The sequence below is a fragment of the Salmo salar genome, chromosome ssa13 (assembly GCF_905237065.1).
Source record: "Salmo salar chromosome ssa13, Ssal_v3.1, whole genome shotgun sequence".
Classification (NCBI taxonomy): Eukaryota; Metazoa; Chordata; class Actinopteri; order Salmoniformes; family Salmonidae; genus Salmo; species Salmo salar.
The window spans coordinates 7759083-7777111 of NC_059454.1; the positions used below are offsets into that span (position 1 = coordinate 7759083).

At 44.7% G+C, this 18029-nt stretch overlaps 1 protein-coding gene across 2 annotated transcripts in view; it reads left to right on the forward strand.

Annotated features, from left to right (window-relative positions):
* Nucleotides 1-18029, forward strand: part of lama5 (laminin, alpha 5) — a 240070-nt gene that overhangs the window by 209808 nt on the left and 12233 nt on the right. For both annotated transcript variants that reach the window (XM_045692859.1, XM_045692860.1), the window contains exons 64-73: nucleotides 558-691; nucleotides 4337-4502; nucleotides 6999-7133; nucleotides 8730-8884; nucleotides 9236-9368; nucleotides 10703-10846; nucleotides 13195-13325; nucleotides 14197-14361; nucleotides 15103-15232; nucleotides 17061-17230. In XM_045692859.1, the coding sequence (XP_045548815.1) occupies nucleotides 558-691; nucleotides 4337-4502; nucleotides 6999-7133; nucleotides 8730-8884; nucleotides 9236-9368; nucleotides 10703-10846; nucleotides 13195-13325; nucleotides 14197-14361; nucleotides 15103-15232; nucleotides 17061-17230 (1463 nt within the window). The remainder of the gene's footprint in view (nucleotides 1-557; nucleotides 692-4336; nucleotides 4503-6998; nucleotides 7134-8729; nucleotides 8885-9235; nucleotides 9369-10702; nucleotides 10847-13194; nucleotides 13326-14196; nucleotides 14362-15102; nucleotides 15233-17060; nucleotides 17231-18029) is intronic.

Below are 18029 nucleotides of genomic sequence, written 5' to 3' on the forward strand. Positions count from 1 at the left end.
GTCTCTCTGTTCTTCTCTTATCCCTCAGTTACATCTCTGTCTCTCTGTTCTTCTCTTATCCCTCAGTTACATCTCTGTCTCTTTGTTCTTCTCTCAGCCCCTCAGTTACATCTCTGTCTCTCTGTTCTTCTCTTATCGCTCAGTAACATCTCTGTCTCTCTGTTCTTCTCTTATCCCTCAGTTACATCTCTGTCTCTTTGTTCTTCTCTCAGCCCCTCAGTTACATCTCTGTCTCTCTGTTCTTCTCTTCTCCCTCAGTAACATCTCTGTCTCTCTGTTCTTCTCTCATCCCTCAGTTACATCTCTGTCTCTCTGTTCTTCTCTCAGCCCCTCAGTAACATCTCTGTCTCTCTGTTCTTCTGTTATCCCTCAGTTACATCTGTCTCTTTGTTCTTCTCTCAGCCCCTCAGTTACATCTCTGTCTCTCTGTTCTTCTCTCAGCCCCTCAGTTAGATCTCTGTCTCTCTGTTCTTCTCTTATCCCTCAGTTACATCTCTGTCTCTCTGTTCTTCTCTCAGCCCCTTAGTAACATCTATTTATCTCTGTTCTTCTCTCAGCCTCCTCTCCAGCTCCAGCTGCCCAATCTCAAGGGTTGTATTGAGCTGGAGACCCTGAATGAGGAAGTGCTCAGTCTCTATAACTTTGAGAACATCTTCCAACTCAACACCACCGAGGAGAAACCATGTGGAAGGTGGGACCACTTGTAGACCACAACATCTTATCTCTATGGCTGGAGCGCTCAGCGCTGAATACTAACAAGAGCCACATCCATCTTGTGTTGACTCCTGCATCTGGGAGCTATAGTGTCCATCCTCCATTAACCACTGTGTGTTGACTCCTGCATCTGGGAGCTATAGTGTCCATCCCCCTATAAACCACTGTGTGTTGACTCCTGCATCTGAGAGCTATAGTGTCCATCCCCCATTAACCACTGTGTGTTGACTCCTGCATCTGGGAGCTATAGTGTCCATCCCCCTATAAACCACTGTGTGTTGACTCCTGCATCTGGGAGCTATAGTGTCCATCCCCCTATAAACCACTGTGTGTTGACTCCTGCATCTGGGAGCTATAGTGTCCATCCCCTATAAACCACTGTGTGTTGACTCCTGCATCTGGGAGCTATAGTGTCCATCCCCCTATAAACCACTGTGTGTTGACTTCTGCATCTGGGAGCTATAGTGTCCATCCCCTATAAACCACTGTGTGTTGACTCCTGCATCTGGGAGCTATAGTGTCCATCCCCTATAAACCACTGTGTGTTGACTCCTGCATCTGGGAGCTATAGTGTCCATCCCCTATAAACCACTGTGTGTTGACTTCTGCATCTGGAAGCTATAGTGTCCATCCCCCTATAAACCACTGTGTGTTGACTTCTGCATCTGGGAGCTATAGTGTCCATCCCCCTATAAACCACTGTGTGTTGACTCCTGCATCTGGGAGCTATAGTGTCCATCCCCCTATAAACCACTGTGTGTTGACTTCTGCATCTGGGAGATATAGTGTCCATCCCCCTATAAACCACTGTGTGTTGACTCCTGCATCTGGGAGCTATAGTGTCCATCCCCCTATAAACCACTGTGTGTTGACTTCTGCATCTGGGAGCTATAGTGTCCATCCCCCTATAAGCCACTGTGTGTTGACTCCTGCATCTGGGAGCTATAGTGTCCATCCCCTATAAACCACTGTGTGTTGACTCCTGCATCTGGGAGCTATAGTGTCCATCCCCTATAAACCACTGTGTGTTGACTCCTGCATCTGGGAGCTATAGTGTCCATCCCCCTATAAACCACTGTGTGTTGACTCCTGCATCTGGGAGCTATAGTGTCCATCCCCCTATAAACCACTGTGTTGACTCCTGCATCTGGGAGCTATAGTGTCCATCCCCTATAAACCACTGTGTGTTGACTCCTGCATCTGGGAGCTATAGTGTCCATCCCCCTATAAACCAAGTGTGTTGACTCCTGCATCTGGGAGCTATAGTGTCCATCCCCTATAAACCACTGTGTGTTGACTCCTGCATCTGGGAGCTATAGTGTCCATCCCCTATAAACCACTGTGTGTTGACTCCTGCATCTGGGAGCTATAGTGTCCATCCCCTATAAACCACTGTGTGTTGACTCCTGCATCTGGGAGCTATAGTGTCCATCCCCCTATAAACCACTGTGTGTTGACTCCTGCATCTGGGAGCTATAGTGTCCATCCCCCTATAAACCACTGTGTGTTGACTCCTGCATCTGGGAGCTATAGTGTCCATCCCCCTATAAACCACTGTGTGTTGACTCCTGCATCTGGGAGCTATAGTGTCCATCCCCCTATAAACCACTGTGTGTTGACTTCTGCATCTGGGAGCTATAGTGTCCATCCCCCTATAAACCACCGTGTGTTGACTCCTGCATCTGGGAGCTATAGTGTCCATCCCCTATAAACCACTGTGTGTTGACTCCTGCATCTGGGAGCTATAGTGTCCATCCCCTATAAACCACTGTGTGTTGACTCCTGCATCTGGGAGCTATAGTGTCCATCCCCTATAAACCACTGTGTGTTGACTCCTGCATCTGGGAGCTATAGTGTCCATCCCCCTATAAACCACTGTGTGTTGACTCCTGCATCTGGGAGCTATAGTGTCCATCCCCCTATAAACCACTGTGTTGACTCCTGCATCTGGGAGCTATAGTGTCCATCCCCCTATAAACCACTGTGTGTTGACTCCTGCATCTGGGAGCTATAGTGTCCATCCCCCTATAAACCACTGTGTGTTGACTCCTGCATCTGGGAGCTATAGTGTCCATCCCCCTATAAACCACTGTGTGTTGACTCCTGCATCTGGGAGCTATAGTGTCCATCCCCCTATAAACCACTGTGTGTTGACTTCTGCATCTGGGAGCTATAGTGTCCATCCCCCTATAAACCACTGTGTGTTGACTCCTGCATCTGGGAGCTATAGTGTCCATCCCCCTATAAACCACTGTGTGTTGACTCCTGCATCTGGGAGCTATAGTGTCCATCCCCCCTATAAACCACTGTGTTGACTCCTGCATCTGGGAGCTATAGTGTCCATCCCCCTATAAACCACTGTGTTGACTCCTGCATCTGGGAGCTATAGTGTCCATCCCCCTATAAACCACTGTGTGTTGACTCCTGCATCTGGAAGCTATAGTGTCCATCCCCCTATAAACCACTGTGTGTTGACTTCTGCATCTGGGAGCTATAGTGTCCATCCCCCTATAAACCACTGTGTGTTGACTCCTGCATCTGGGAGCTATAGTGTCCATCCCCTATAAACCACTGTGTGTTGACTCCTGCATCTGGGAGCTATAGTGTCCATCCCCTATAAACCACTGTGTTGACTCCTGCATCTGGGAGCTATAGTGTCCATCCCCCTATAAACCACTGTGTGTTGACTCCTGCATCTGGGAGCTATAGTGTCCATCCCCTATAAACCACTGTGTGTTGACTCCTGCATCTGGGAGCTATAGTGTCCATCCCCCTATAAACCACCGTGTGTTGACTCCTGCATCTGGGAGCTATAGTGTCCATCCCCTATAAACCACTGTGTGTTGACTCCTGCATCTGGGAGCTATAGTGTCCATCCCCTATAAACCACTGTGTGTTGACTCCTGCATCTGGGTTTCAAAAGCGTTTCAAAAGCGTTCTTCAGCTGTCCCCATAGGAGAACCCTTTTGGGATCCAGGTAGAACCCTTTTGGGTTCCTGGTAGAACCCTCTGTGGAAAGTGTTTTACGTGGAACCAAAGGCAGTTCTTCAAAGGGTTCTCCTACGGGGACAGCCGAAGAACCCAGTTAGGTTCTAGATAGCACCTTCTTTTCCAAGGAGTGTATGGTTTAGTTCACAGTCAGGTAGCAAAATGTCATAAAAAGGACAGACCAAGGCACAGCGTGTTGAGCGCTAATCTTCTTTTATTTAACATATAAAGTGAACACTTAAACAAAAATAACAAAATGACAATCGACAGTTACGTAAGGTAACATTGACTATACGAAAAACAACCACCCAGAAAACCCAAAGGAAAAAACAGGCTGCCTAAGTATGGCTTCCAATCAGAGACAACGAAAGACACCTGCCTCTGATTGGAAACCATACTCGGCCACACATAGAAAATGAACATAGAAAATGAAAACTAGAACAAATCCCCATGAAACAAACAAACCCCAAAACACACAAAAACAACACCTCCTGCCATGCCCTGACCATCCTACAATGACAAATAACCCCTTTTTACTGGTCAGGACATGACACAAAACCAATGTACAACATTGTCTATGAATATGGTGATATTGTTTTGCCGTGTTAGTGACGTGCGTTTCCTTGTCCGTCAGAGCGAAGCCAGTGTTGACCCAGCAGTGGGTGAACGACGCGGCCTACTTTGACGGGACAGGTTATGCTGAGGTCACCTTCAAGGAGGATGCGGGGAAGATGCAGCGCTTTGAACAGGAAGTTAAACTGATAAGTCACAACGGCATCCTGCTCATGCTCCTCAGCCAGGTCAGAGGTTACACTACTACTGCTGCTGGGATTTATTAAGTCTCAAGATGACTGTACTGGCATGAAAATATATGTTCTCAGTGTTTTAACACGTGATAGGATGTGATGAACTGTCCCGAGGGGAAACTGTCTTAGACTGCTGTATACAAAGAACTGCTGTGTCCCATAGACTGTTAACACTCTTAGTATCATATTATAATGTAGCTACTGACTGTTAACACTCTTCTAAAAACAATGTTTTGGGTCCTGATTTACTTGGACCCTGCCCATCATGGATTTAAAAAATGTGGAATGGTGTGACTATTGTCATCGTTAAATCCCAAGTGGTGGAAAAAGTACTCAGCTGTCATACTTGAGTAAAAGTAAAAGATACCTTAATAGAAAATCACTCAAGTAAAAGCGAAAGTCACCCAGTAAAATACTACTTGAGTAAAAGTCTAAATGTATTCGGTTTTAAATATACTTAAGTATCAACATTTTAAGTATAAATCATTTCAAATTCCTTATATTAAGCAAACCAGATGACAGCATTTTCTTATTTCTGTACCTTTTATTTAACTAGGGACGTCAGTTAAGGACAAATTCTTATTTATAATGACGGCCTACCCTCGCCAAATCCAGACGATGCTGGGCCAATTGATACCTTGTTGCGTCCTGTTTTAACCTGTCTGTGTATTGATACCCCTGTTGCTTCCTGTTTTAACCTGTCTGTGTATTTATACCCTGTTGCTTCCTGTTTTAACCTGTCTGTGTGTATTGATACCTTGTTGCTTCCTGTTTTAACTTGTCTGTGTATTTATACCCTGTTGCTTCCTGTTTTAACCTGTCTGTGTATTGATACCCCTGTTGCTTCCTGTTTTAACCTGTCTGTGTATTTATACCCTGTTGCTTCCTGTTTTAACCTGTCTGTGTATTTATACCCCTGTTGCTTCCTGTTTTAACCTGTCTGTGTATTTATACCCTGTTGCTTCCTGTTTTAACCTGTCTGTGTATTGATACCCCTGTTGCTTCCTGTTTTAACCTGTCTGTGTATATATACCCTGTTGCTTCCTGTTTTAACCTGTCTGTGTATTGATACCCATGTTGCTTCCTGTTTTAACCTGTCTGTGTATTGATACCCCTGTTGCTTCCTGTTTTAACCTGTCTGTGTATTGATACCTTGTTAGTTCCTGTTTTAACCTGTCTGTGTATTGATACCCTGTTAGTTCCTGTGTTAACCTGTCTGTGTATTGATACCTTGTTAGTTCCTGTGTTAACATGTCTGTGTATTGATACCTTGTTAGTTCCTGTTTTAACCTGTCTGTGTATTGATACCTTGTTAGTTCCTGTGTTAACATGTCTGTGTATTGATACCTTGTTAGTTCCTGTTTTAACCTGTCTGTGTATTGATACCTTGTTAGTTCCTGTGTTAACCTGTCTGTGTATTGATACCCCTGTTGCTTCCTGTGTTAACCTGTCTGTGTATTGATACCCTGTTAGTTCCTGTGTTAACCTGTCTGTGTATTGATACCTTGTTAGTTCCTGTTTTAACCTGTCTGTGTATTTTTACCCTGTTGCTTCCTGTTTTAACCTGTCTGTGTATTGATACCCCTGTTGCTTCCTGTTTTAACCTGTCTGTGTATTTATACCCTGTTGCTTCCTGTTTTAACCTGTCTGTGTATTGATACCTTGTTAGTTCCTGTGTTAACCTGTCTGTGTATTGATACCCCTGTTGCTTCCTGTTTTAACCTGTCTGTGTATTGATACCTTGTTAGTTCCTGTGTTAACCTGTCTGTGTATTGATACCTTGTTAGTTCCTGTGTTAACCTGTCTGTGTATTGATACCTTGTTAGTTCCTGTTTTAACCTGTCTGTGTATTGATACCTTGTTAGTTCCTGTTTTAACCTGTCTGTGTATTGATACCCTGTTAGTTCCTGTGTTAACCTGTCTGTGTATTGATACCTTGTTAGTTCCTGTTTTAACCTGTCTGTGTATTGATACCTTGTTAGTTCCTGTGTTAACCTGTCTGTGTATTGATACCCTGTTAGTTCCTGTGTTAACCTGTCTGTGTATTGATACCTTGTTAGTTCCTGTTTTAACCTGTCTGTGTATTGATACCTTGTTAGTTCCTGTGTTAACCTGTCTGTGTATTGATACCCCTGTTGCTTCCTGTTTTAACCTGTCTGTGTATTGATACCTTGTTAGTTCCTGTGTTAACCTGTCTGTGTATTGATACCCCTGTTGCTTCCTGTGTTAACCTGTCTGTGTATTGATACCTTGTTAGTTCCTGTTTTAACCTGTCTGTGTATTGATACCTTGTTAGTTCCTGTGTTAACCTGTCTGTGTATTGATACCTTGTTAGTTCCTGTTTTAACCTGTCTGTGTATTGATACCTTGTTAGTTCCTGTGTTAACCTGTCTGTGTATTGATACCTTGTTAGTTCCTGTTTTAACCTGTCTGTGTATTGATACCTTGTTAGTTCCTGTGTTAACCTGTCTGTGTATTTGACCCCATCAGGAGAAGTTCCTGTGCTTGGCGGTGCGTCAGGGACGTCTCAGGGTCTTCTATGACGTCACTGGTTCTCTACAGGAGCTGGAGCCTAAAGACCCAGACTCCCCTCTCCTCAAGATCAGCGACGCTGACCCCAGATCTGTAAGAAACATTCAAAGACTGACCCCAGATCTGTAAGAAACATTCAAAGACTGACCCCAAATCTGTAAGAAACATTCAGAGACTGACCCCAGATCTGTAAGAAACATTCAAAGACTGACCCCAGATCTGTAAGAAACATTCAAAGACTGACCCCAGATCTGTAAGAAACATTCAAAGACTGACCCCAGATCTGTAAGAAACATTCAAAGACTGACCCCAGATCTGTAAGAAACATTCAAAGACTGACCCCAAATCTGTAAGAAACATTCAAAGATTGACCCCAGATCTGTAAGAAACATTCAAAGACTGACCCCAGATCTGTAAGAAACATTCAAAGACTGACCCCAAATCTGTAAGAAACATTCAAAGACTGACCCCAGATCTGTAAGAAACATTCAAAGACTGACCCCAAATCTGTAAGAAACATTCAAAGATTGACCCCAGATCTGTAAGAAACATTCAAAGACTGACCCCAGATCTGTAAGAAACATTCAAAGACTGACCCCAAATCTGTAAGAAACATTCAAAGACTGACCCCAGATCTGTAAGAAACATTCAAAGACTGACCCCAAATCTGTAAGAAACATTCAAAGACTGACCCCAGATCTGTAAGAAACATTCAGCTGTTGCTAGTGTTAAAGACTGACCCCAGATCTGTAAGAAACATTCAGCTGTTGCTAGTGTTAAAGACTGACCCCAAATCTGTAAGGACACTCGACATTAAAGCTAGTGTAAACATAGAAATAGAGTTGCTCTTGGAAACGCAGTAGAATACACGCAGTAGAATACACGCAGTAGAATACACGCAGTAGAATACACGCAGTATAATACACGCAGTAGAATACACGCAGTATAATACACACAGTATAATACATGTAGTATAATACACGCAGTATAATACACGCAGTATAATACACGAAGTATAATACACGCAGTATAATACACGCAGTAGAATACACGCAGTAGAATACACGCAGTATAATACACGCAGTAGAATACACGCAGCAGAATACACGCAGTATAATACACACAGTATAATACACGCAGTAGAATACACGCAGTATAATACACACAGAATTCATTAATTGTCTTTGGACAACAAGTAGTAAGTAGGTATTGTGGTGGTGTGATGAGGAAGTTTGCAGTTTTGGAGAAGAAATTTCTTAACCTCAAGACATTTTCTCCTGGAAGGTTAAAACCTTTTTGTTGTTGTTGCAGGGGGCTAAATCAGGGTCAAACAGAGATTTTCTTGGTAGTTTTAAACAAATCTACTTTGAAACCAAAGTATCTACCTCACACACATGGTTATGTGTTTAAAGAAAGAAGACATTTGGACCATGTCAGATAGAGAGTTGAAATGTATTACATTATGAGTTTACATCCCAATATTACACTTTATATACATCACAGAAGACTGAAATATAACAAAACTGTTTGATATAGAAACACCAGATTTTGAGGCATTTAAAACCAAAAAATTATGTTTCTATAAACTATGATAAAATATGAATAACATTCCACCCATGAGCCCACTAGGGGGCGCTTTGGTCGTTGGTTCCGCAGGTTGTAAAATGGCGTGTTTGTGTTGCTGTGTAGTTAGAGATCATTATCCTGCTCTACGATACGACCACACGTGTAGTGGTGAGGAACAACCGCATAAACATGTTCAACTACGTCTTCACTACGCCCCTGCCACGCTTCGAAGGCAGCTACTACCTGGCCGGAGTCCCCGAGGACAAGATGCCTAAGAAGTGAGCCACGCACACACACACACACACACACACACGCAGACACACACACGCACACACACACACACACGCAGACACACACACGCACACACACACCAAAACGCACGCAGACACAAACACACACACACACACACGCATACACACACACGCGCACACGCACACACACGCAGACACACACGCACGCAGACACAAACACACACACACACATACGCACACAGACACATACGCACACAGACACGCACGCAGACACACACACACACACACACACACACACAGGAAAGACATTTCCAAGTATGAAACAGTATTTGACTGCGGTATTTGACCTCTTCATGATATTTTTCTCCCTCTACCCAGCCTGAAGGCCCTGTTTCCTCGTCAGGGATCTCTTAAAGGCTGTTTCAGGAACATCAAGGCCATGAACTCTCACATCGACCTGAAGAGAATGAGCAGCTCTGGGGTCAGCTACGGCTGTACCAACGACTTACTGGTTAGTATATATACACACACACACACACACGTATATAACAACTGGTCTGTGGTCAGCTACGGCTGTGCCAACGACTTACTGGTTAGTATATATACACACACACGTATATAACAACTGGTCTGGGATCAGCTACGGCTGTGCCAACGACTTACTGGTTAGTATATATACACACACACACACACACGTATATAACAACTGGTCTGTGGTCAGCTACGGCTGTGCCAACGACTTACTGGTTAGTATATATACACACACACACACACACGTATATAACAACTGGTCTGTGGTCAGCTACGGCTGTGCCAACAACTTACTGGTTAGTATATATACACACACACACACACACGTATATAACAACTGGTCTGGGGTCAGCTACGGCTGTGCCAACAACTTACTGGTTAGTATATATACACACACGTATATAACAACTGGTCTGGGATCAGCTACGGCTGTGCCAACAACTTACTGGTTAGTATATATATACACACACACACACACACACCGTATATAACAGCTGGTCTGGGGTCAGCTACGGCTGTGCCAACGACTTACTGGTTAGTATATATACACACACACAGGTATATAACAACTGGTCTGGGATCAGCTACAGCTGTGCCAATGACTTACTGGTTAGTATATATACACACACACACGTATGTAACAACTGGTCTGGGGTCAGCTACGGCTGTGCCAACGACTTACTGGTTAGTATATATACACACACACACACGTATATAACAACTGGTCTGGGATCAGCTACGGCTGTGCCAACAACTTACTGGTTAGTATATATATACACACACACACGTATATAACAACTGGTCTGGGATCAGCTACGGCTGTGCCAACAACTTACTGGTTAGTATATATACACACACACACGTATATAACAACTGGTCTGGGATCAGCTACGGCTGTGCCAACGACTTACTGGTTAGTATATATACACACACACGTATATAACAACTGGTCTGGGATCAGCTACGGCTGTGCCAATGACTTACTGGTTAGTATATATACACACACACGTATATAACAACTGGTCTGGGATCAGCTACGGCTGTGCCAATGACTTACTGGTTAGTATATATACACACACACGTATATAACAACTGGTCTGGGATCAGCTACGGCTGTGCCAACAACTTACTGGTTAGTATACTGTTAGTTATGGGCAGATCTGGGGTCAGCTACGGCTGTGCCAGCAGTCTGCTGTTGAGCATTGAGACAATAGGGACAGATGAAATATTCCCTGACCAAGATCAGCTGTCCTTTTAGACCCGTTGATGAGACGCCAATGGCCATGCTAATTCTGTGCTCTCTCTGTGTGTCAGGTGGCTCGAGAGGCTCACTTCTCAGGCCAGAGTTACCTGGACCTGTCTCCAGACAACATCCCTGCTCTCAGTAACAACTTCTACGCCGGCTTCGGCTTCCGCACAGACCAGAAGAACGGACTCATGTTCTACCACCAGGCTCAGGTACTGCTCGTATTCTCTGTCTGTCTCTCTGTCTGTCTGTCTTTCTCTCTGTCTCTCCCTCTCTCTCTCTCTCTCTCTCTCTCTGTCTGTCTCTGTTTCTCTGTCTCTCTGTCTCTCTCTGTCTCTCTCTCTGTCTCTCTCTCTCTCTGTCTGTCTCTCTGTCTCTCTCTGTCTCTTGCTCTCTGTCTTTGTCTCTCTCTGTTCTCTCTCTTTCTCTCACTCGCTGTTCTCTCTCTTTCTCTTTCTCTCTCTCTCTCTCTCTCTCTCTCTCTCTCTCTCTCTCTCTCTCTCTCTCTCTCTCTCAATTCAATTCAATTCAATTCAATTCAATTTGCTTTATTGGCATGACGTAACAATGTACATATTGCCAAAGCTTATTTTGGATATTTACAATATGAATTTTTGGGGGGGACAATCAAAATTGTCAAAGGGACAACAATAACAACAATAACCAAGGGTCAAAATAACCATACATTCAACAATAACAATAAGCATACAGTAGAGGACATGTGCAGGTTGATTGGTCTGTCAGACACTGTCCCTCATCTTATGGCAGGCAGCAATGTAGTGTGCTGCCAACCCACAGCTCTCTGCGTCCTCCCCCAACAGGACGGGTAGCCTATTCTCATCAGAGAATAAGGGTTTCAAATTTGGGAAAATGACACTCTCTAATTGTTTTATATTTTTGACATTTTGTCAGGAAATGCAGCTCCGTCTCAGGTTCTGCTGTTGTGCAGTGGTTGCACAGCCTTTCCTCTACAGGGAGCCAGGTTTTCCTGTGTCTACCCTTCTCAATTGCAAGGCTGTGCTCACTGAGCCTGTACTTTGTCAAGGTTTTTCTAAGGTTTTGATCAGTAACCGTGGTCAAATAGTTAGCCACGATGTACTGTCGATTTAGGGACAGAGAGCACTGCATTTTGCTTTGTGTTTGTGCTTGTGTTTCCCAATAAGCAATGTAGTTTTGTTTTGACTGTGTTGTAATTTGGTTTATTCTGATTGATTGGATGTTCTGGTCCTGAGGCTTCAGTGTGTTAGTAGAACAGGTTAGAGAACTCAGCCCCAGGACCAGCTGGATGAGGGTCCTGAGGCTTCAGTGTGTTAGTAGAACAGGTTAGAGAACTCAGCCCCAGGACCAGCTGGATGAGGGTCCTGAGGCTTCAGTGTGTTAGTAGAACAGGTTAGAGAACTCAGCCCCAGGACCAGCTGGATGAGGGTCCTGAGGCTTCAGTGTGTTAGTAGAACAGGTTAGTGAACTCAGCCCCAGGACCAGCTGGATGAGGGTCCTGAGGCTTCAGTGTGTTAGTAGAACAGGTTAGTGAACTCAGCAACCAGGACCAGCTGGATGAGGGTCCTGAGGCTTCAGTGTGTTAGTAGAACAGGTTAGAGAACTCAGCCCCAGGACCAGCTGGATGAGGGTCCTGAGACTTCAGTGTGTTAGTAGAACAGGTTTGTGAACTCAGCCCCAGGACCAGCTGGATGAGGGTCCTGAGGCTTCAGTGTGTTAGTAGAACAGGTTAGAGAACTCAGCCCCAGGACCAGCTGGATGAGGGTCCTGAGACTTCAGTGTGTTAGTAGAACAGGTTTGTGAACTCAGCCCCAGGACCAGCTGGATGAGGGGACTCTTTTCTTTGCTCAGCTCTTGGCATTGCAGGGCTTGGTAATGATATGAGAGAGGGGTCACTGTATTTTAGATGTTTCCAAAACTTAATTGCTCTTTTTTGAGTTTTTATTATTAGTGGATATTGGCCTAATTCTGCCCTACATGCATTGTTTATAGTTTTCCTCTGGACATGTAGGAGAATCTTAGAGAACTCTGCATGCAGGGTTTCAATGGCATGTTTGTCCCATTGGGTGAAATCTTGTTTTGGAAGTGGACCCCACACCTCACTGCCATAAAGTGCAATTGGTTCAAAGACATATTCAATTAGTTCGTTGATGAAAATATTGAAGAGTGCTCTCTCTCTGTCTCTCTCTCCCTTTCTCTCGCTCTCTGTTCTCTCTGTGCCTCTATCTCTCTGTTCTCTCTCTCTGTCTCTCTCTCCCTCTCTCTCGCTCTCTGTTCTCTCTCTGCCTCTTATCTCTCTGTTCTCTCTCTCCCTCTCTCTCGCTCTCTGTTCTCTCTGCCTCTATCTCTCTGTTCTCTCTCTGCCTCTTATCTCTCTGTTCTCTCTCTCCCTCTCTCTCGCTCTCTGTTCTCTCTGCCTCTATCTCTCTGTTCTCTCTCTTTGTCTCTCTCTCTCATCAGGACAGTGTGTAATGTGTAATGTAATGTAGTGTAATGTAATAATGTAATGTAGTGTAGTGTAACGTAATGTAATGTAATGTAATGTAATGTGTTCTCTCATCAGGACGGAGTCTGTCAGGTGTTCCTGGATAAGGGTCATGTGGTAGTGAGGGCAGCTAACAGCGAGGTGAAGACTCAGAAGACCTACAACGATGACAACGATCATTATTTAACTCTGTACAGCAACAACAATGGGTAGGATTTACCATCCACCAACTAAATGATTATTATGTAACTCTGTACAACAACAGGTAGGATTTACCATCCACCAACTAAATGATTATTATGTAACTCTGTACAACAACAGGTAGGATTTACCATCCACCAACTAAATGATTATTATGTAACTCTGTACAACAACAGGTAGGATTTACCATCCACCAACTAAATGATTATAATGTAACTCTATACCGCTACAATAGCTGGATGCTATTGGATAAATTATACTCTTACTATAGTTAGATACTGTAGCTGTAGAATCTCAATGAAACCACTGCCCATGTGACATGTTGTGTCTCTGACGTGTTGCTGATGTCTTGTGTCGTTGTTTTGTGTTGCTGATGTCTTGTGTCGTTGTTTTGAGTCTCTGACGTGTTGCTGATGTCTTGTGTCGTTGTTTTATGTCTCTGACGTGTTGCTGATGTCTTGTGTCATTGTTTTGTGTCTCTGACGTGTTGCTGATGTCTTCTGTCGTTGTTTTGAGTCTCTGACGTGTTGCTGATGTCTTGTGTCGTTGTTTTGTGTCTCTGACGTGTTGCTGTTGTGTTGTGTTGCTGATGTCTTGTGTCGTTGTTTTGTGTCTCTGACGTGTTGCTGATGTCTTGTGTCGTTGTTTTGTGTCTCTGACGTGTTGCTGATGTCTTGTGTCGTTGTTTTGTGTCTCTGACGTGTTGCTGATGTCTTGTGTCGTTGTTTTGTGTTGCTGATGTCTTGTGTCGTTGTTTTGCGTCTCTGACGTGTTGCTGATGTCTTGTGTCGTTGTGTTGTGTTGCTGATGTCTTGTGTCGTTGTTTTGCGTCTCTGGCGTGTTGCTGATGTCTTGTGTCGTGGTTTTGTGTCTCCGTAGGTTACGTCTGTATGTGGATGACGTATTGGAGAAGGCTGGGGATACTGGTCGTGGAGGGGCCAGCAGCCAGGTTGTACTACTACCTGGAGGGGTCTACCTGGGAGGAACACCTGACAACAGCCTCAACAACCTTACCGGCTGTATTAGCAACCTGTTCATCAAGAGGTTAGTAACCTTACTGGCTGCCATAGTAACCTGTTCATCAAGAGGTTAGTTACCTTACTGGCTGCCATAGTAACCTGTTCATCAAGAGGTTAGTTACCTTACTGGCTGTCATAGTAACCTTACTGGCTGTCATAGTAACCTTACCGGCTGTCTTAGCAACCTTAACAGCTGTCTTAGCAACCTGTTCATCAAGAGGTTAGTAACCTTACTGGCTGCCATAGTAACCTTACTGGCTGCCATAGTAACCTTACCAGCTGCCATAGTAACCTGTTCATCAAGAGGTTAGTAACCTTACTGGCTGCCATAGTAACCTGTTCATCAAGAGGTTAGTTACCTTACTGGCTGTCATAGTAACCTGTTCATCAAGAGGTTAGTTACCTTACTGGCTGCCATAGTAACCTTACTGGCTGCCATAGTAACCTTACCAGCTGCCATAGTAACCTGTTCATCAAGAGGTTAGTAACCTTACTGGCTGCCATAGTAACCTGTTAATCAAGAGGTGAACAAAATATGGGGTTAAGAGCACAGGAATAGACAGAGCAGAAAAAATAGGGAGGTGTGGAGGATTACATGAGTTTCACAGTTTAAATTTAGAGATGGATATGTTGCTACTACTACTAGATTAGAAGCTACTTTTCTAAGACTAGATGTGACCTTCCACTGTGTGTAGGACTATAACTGGAACTGTAGCCCATGACAACGGGCAAACAACACTATAATGACTGTAACGTTACTCTACAGAGACAAGCCTTCTCAGATGGTGATGAACCTGATGAACGCTAAGCAGAACATCGACGTCCCTCTAGATTGTCCCGCTGCCAAGAAACCTCAGCAGATCCTGGCCACACTCCCACGCCAGAAGAGGCCTAAGGTACCTGATCTGACAATATCACATTCACTCTGGATTGAGTGGGTTGACCTGACGCCATAGAGAAATACAGTATATTACTGTAATATATCACATTCACTCTGTATTGAGTGGGTTGACCTGACGCCATAGAGAAATACAGTATATTACTGTAATATATCACATTCACTCTGTATTGAGTGGGTTGACCTGACACATAGAGAAATACAGTACATTACTGTAATATATCATATTCACTCTGTATTGAGTGGGTTGACCTGACAATATAGAGAAATACAGTACATTACTGTAATATATCATATTCACTCTGGATTGAGTGGGTTGACCTGACAACATAGAGAAATGCAGTATATTACTGTAATATATCATATTCACTCTGGATTGAGTGGGTTGACCTGACAACATAGAGAAATACAGTATATTACTGTAATATATAACATTCACTCTGGATTGAGTGGGGTGACCTGACAATATAGAGAAATACAGTATATTACTGTAATATATCACATTCACTCTGTATTGAGTGGGTTGACCTGACAATATAGAGAAATACAGTATATTACTGTAATATATAACATTCACTCTGGATTGAGTGGGTTGACCTGACAATATAGAGAAATACAGTATATTACTGTAATATATCACATTCACTCTGTATTGAGTGGGTTGACCTGACAACATAGAGATATACAGTATATTATATAGCATCTGTCTGTGTGTGTACGCATGTGTCTTAGTCTCCAATGCCGATGTTCACCTCACAATTAGTCTCCATCACATTCTCAGCGTCTAACTTTCATATACACCTGCTCGTCGAACATCTCATTCCAAAATCATGGGTATTAATATGGAGTTGGTCCCCCCCTTTCATGCAATAACAGCCTCCACTCGTCTGGGAAGGCTTTCCACTAGATGTTGGAACATTGCAGCGTTGATTTCCCTTCACTGGAACTAAGGGGCCCGAACCATAAAAAAACAGCCCCAGACCATTATTCCTCCTCCACCAAACTTTACAGTTGCCACTAAGCATTGGGGCAGGTAGCGTTCTCCTGGCATTTGACAAACACAGATTCGTCCCTCGGACTGCCAGATGGTGAAGCGTGATTCATCACTCCAGAGAAAGCGTTTCCACTGCTCCAGAGTCCAATGTCGGCAAACTTTACACCACTCCAGCCAACGCTTGGCATTGTGCGTGGTGATCTTAGGCCTGTGTGTGGCTGCTCGGCCATGGAAACCCATTTCATGAAGCTTCTGACGAACAGTTCTTGTGCTGAAATTTGCAACCGAGGACAGGTGACTTCGCTACACAAGGACAGGTGAACTCGCTACACGAGGACAGGTGAACTCGCTACTCGAGGACAGGTGAACTCGCTACACGCTTCAGCGGTCCCATTCTGTGAGCTTGTGTGGCCTACCACTTTGCGGCTGAGCCGTTGTTGCTCCTAGACATTTCTACTTCACAATAACAGCACTTACAGTTAACCGGGGGCAGCTCTAGCATGGCAGAAATTTGACAAACTGACTTGTTGGAAAGGTGGCATCCTATGACGGTGTCACGTTGAAAGTCACTGAGCTCTTCAGTACGGGCCATTCTACTGCCAATTTTTGTCTATGGAGATTGCATGGCTGTGTGCTCGATTTTATACACCTGTCAGAAACGGGTGTGGGTGTAATAGCCGAATCCACTAATTTGAAGGGGTGTCCACATACTTTAGACCATGTAGTGTATCAGTGGATGAATAACTCTCTATCTACCCTTTGACCTGGTCCTTTACAACAACTCACTCTGATATTCTCTCTTTCCCCCCTCCCCCCCTCTCTACCTCTACAGGGTAAACACAGGAAGCCAGCAGGTGGTGGTGGGTCAGGGGGGCGGAGCCGCAGTGCCAGGGAGGCCTGCCAGGGGGAACTGGCCAATCAGGAAGTCGGAGCTCTGCATTTCAGCGGCTCCTCCCACAGCCACCAGCGTTACGACACGCTGCCCGAGGCCTTCAGCAGGACGTGAGTACTTCCTGTGTTCACCATATCCAGTCCTCTGGGATCTAGGACTATCTAGGGTGTTGGGCTAGGAGTCTATCAGGAATCCAGCTAGAGTGGTGTTTGAGATCGGCTACATTGCGGTCGGCGACTACAGATTGACTGATCTGCAAATCACCTTGCATCCTAAATAACCGCTCAGTATTATTTGTAGATCAGTCAATCTGTGATCAGCGACGGAGCGAAATTGATGCTATCGAACATGGCCAGTAAACAACACCTTTCCCCGTCTCTCCCACCTGTAACTCACCTGTCACTGTCTCGTCTCTCCCACCTGTAACTCACCTGTCACTGTCCCGTCTCTCCCACCTGTAACTCACCTGTCACTGTCCCTGTCTCTCCCACCTGTAACTCACCTGTCACTGTCCCGTCTCTCCCACCTGTAACTCACCTGTCACTGTCCCGTCTCTCCCACCTGTAACTCACCTGTCACTGTCCCTGTCTCTCCCACCTGTAACTCACCTGTCACTGTCCCTGTCTCTCCCACCTGTAACTCACCTGTCACTGTCCCGTCTCTCCCACCTGTAACTCACCTGTCACTGTCCCTGTCTCTCCCACCTGTAACTCACCTGTCACTGTCCCGTCTCTCCCACCTGTAACTCACCTGTCACTGTCCCTGTCTCTCCCACCTGTAACTCACCTGTCACTGTCCCTGTCTCTCCCACCTGTAACTCACCTGTCACTGTCCCGTCTCTCCCACCTGTAACTCACCTGTCACTGTCCCTGTCTCTCTCACCTGTAACTCACCTGTCACTGTCCCGTC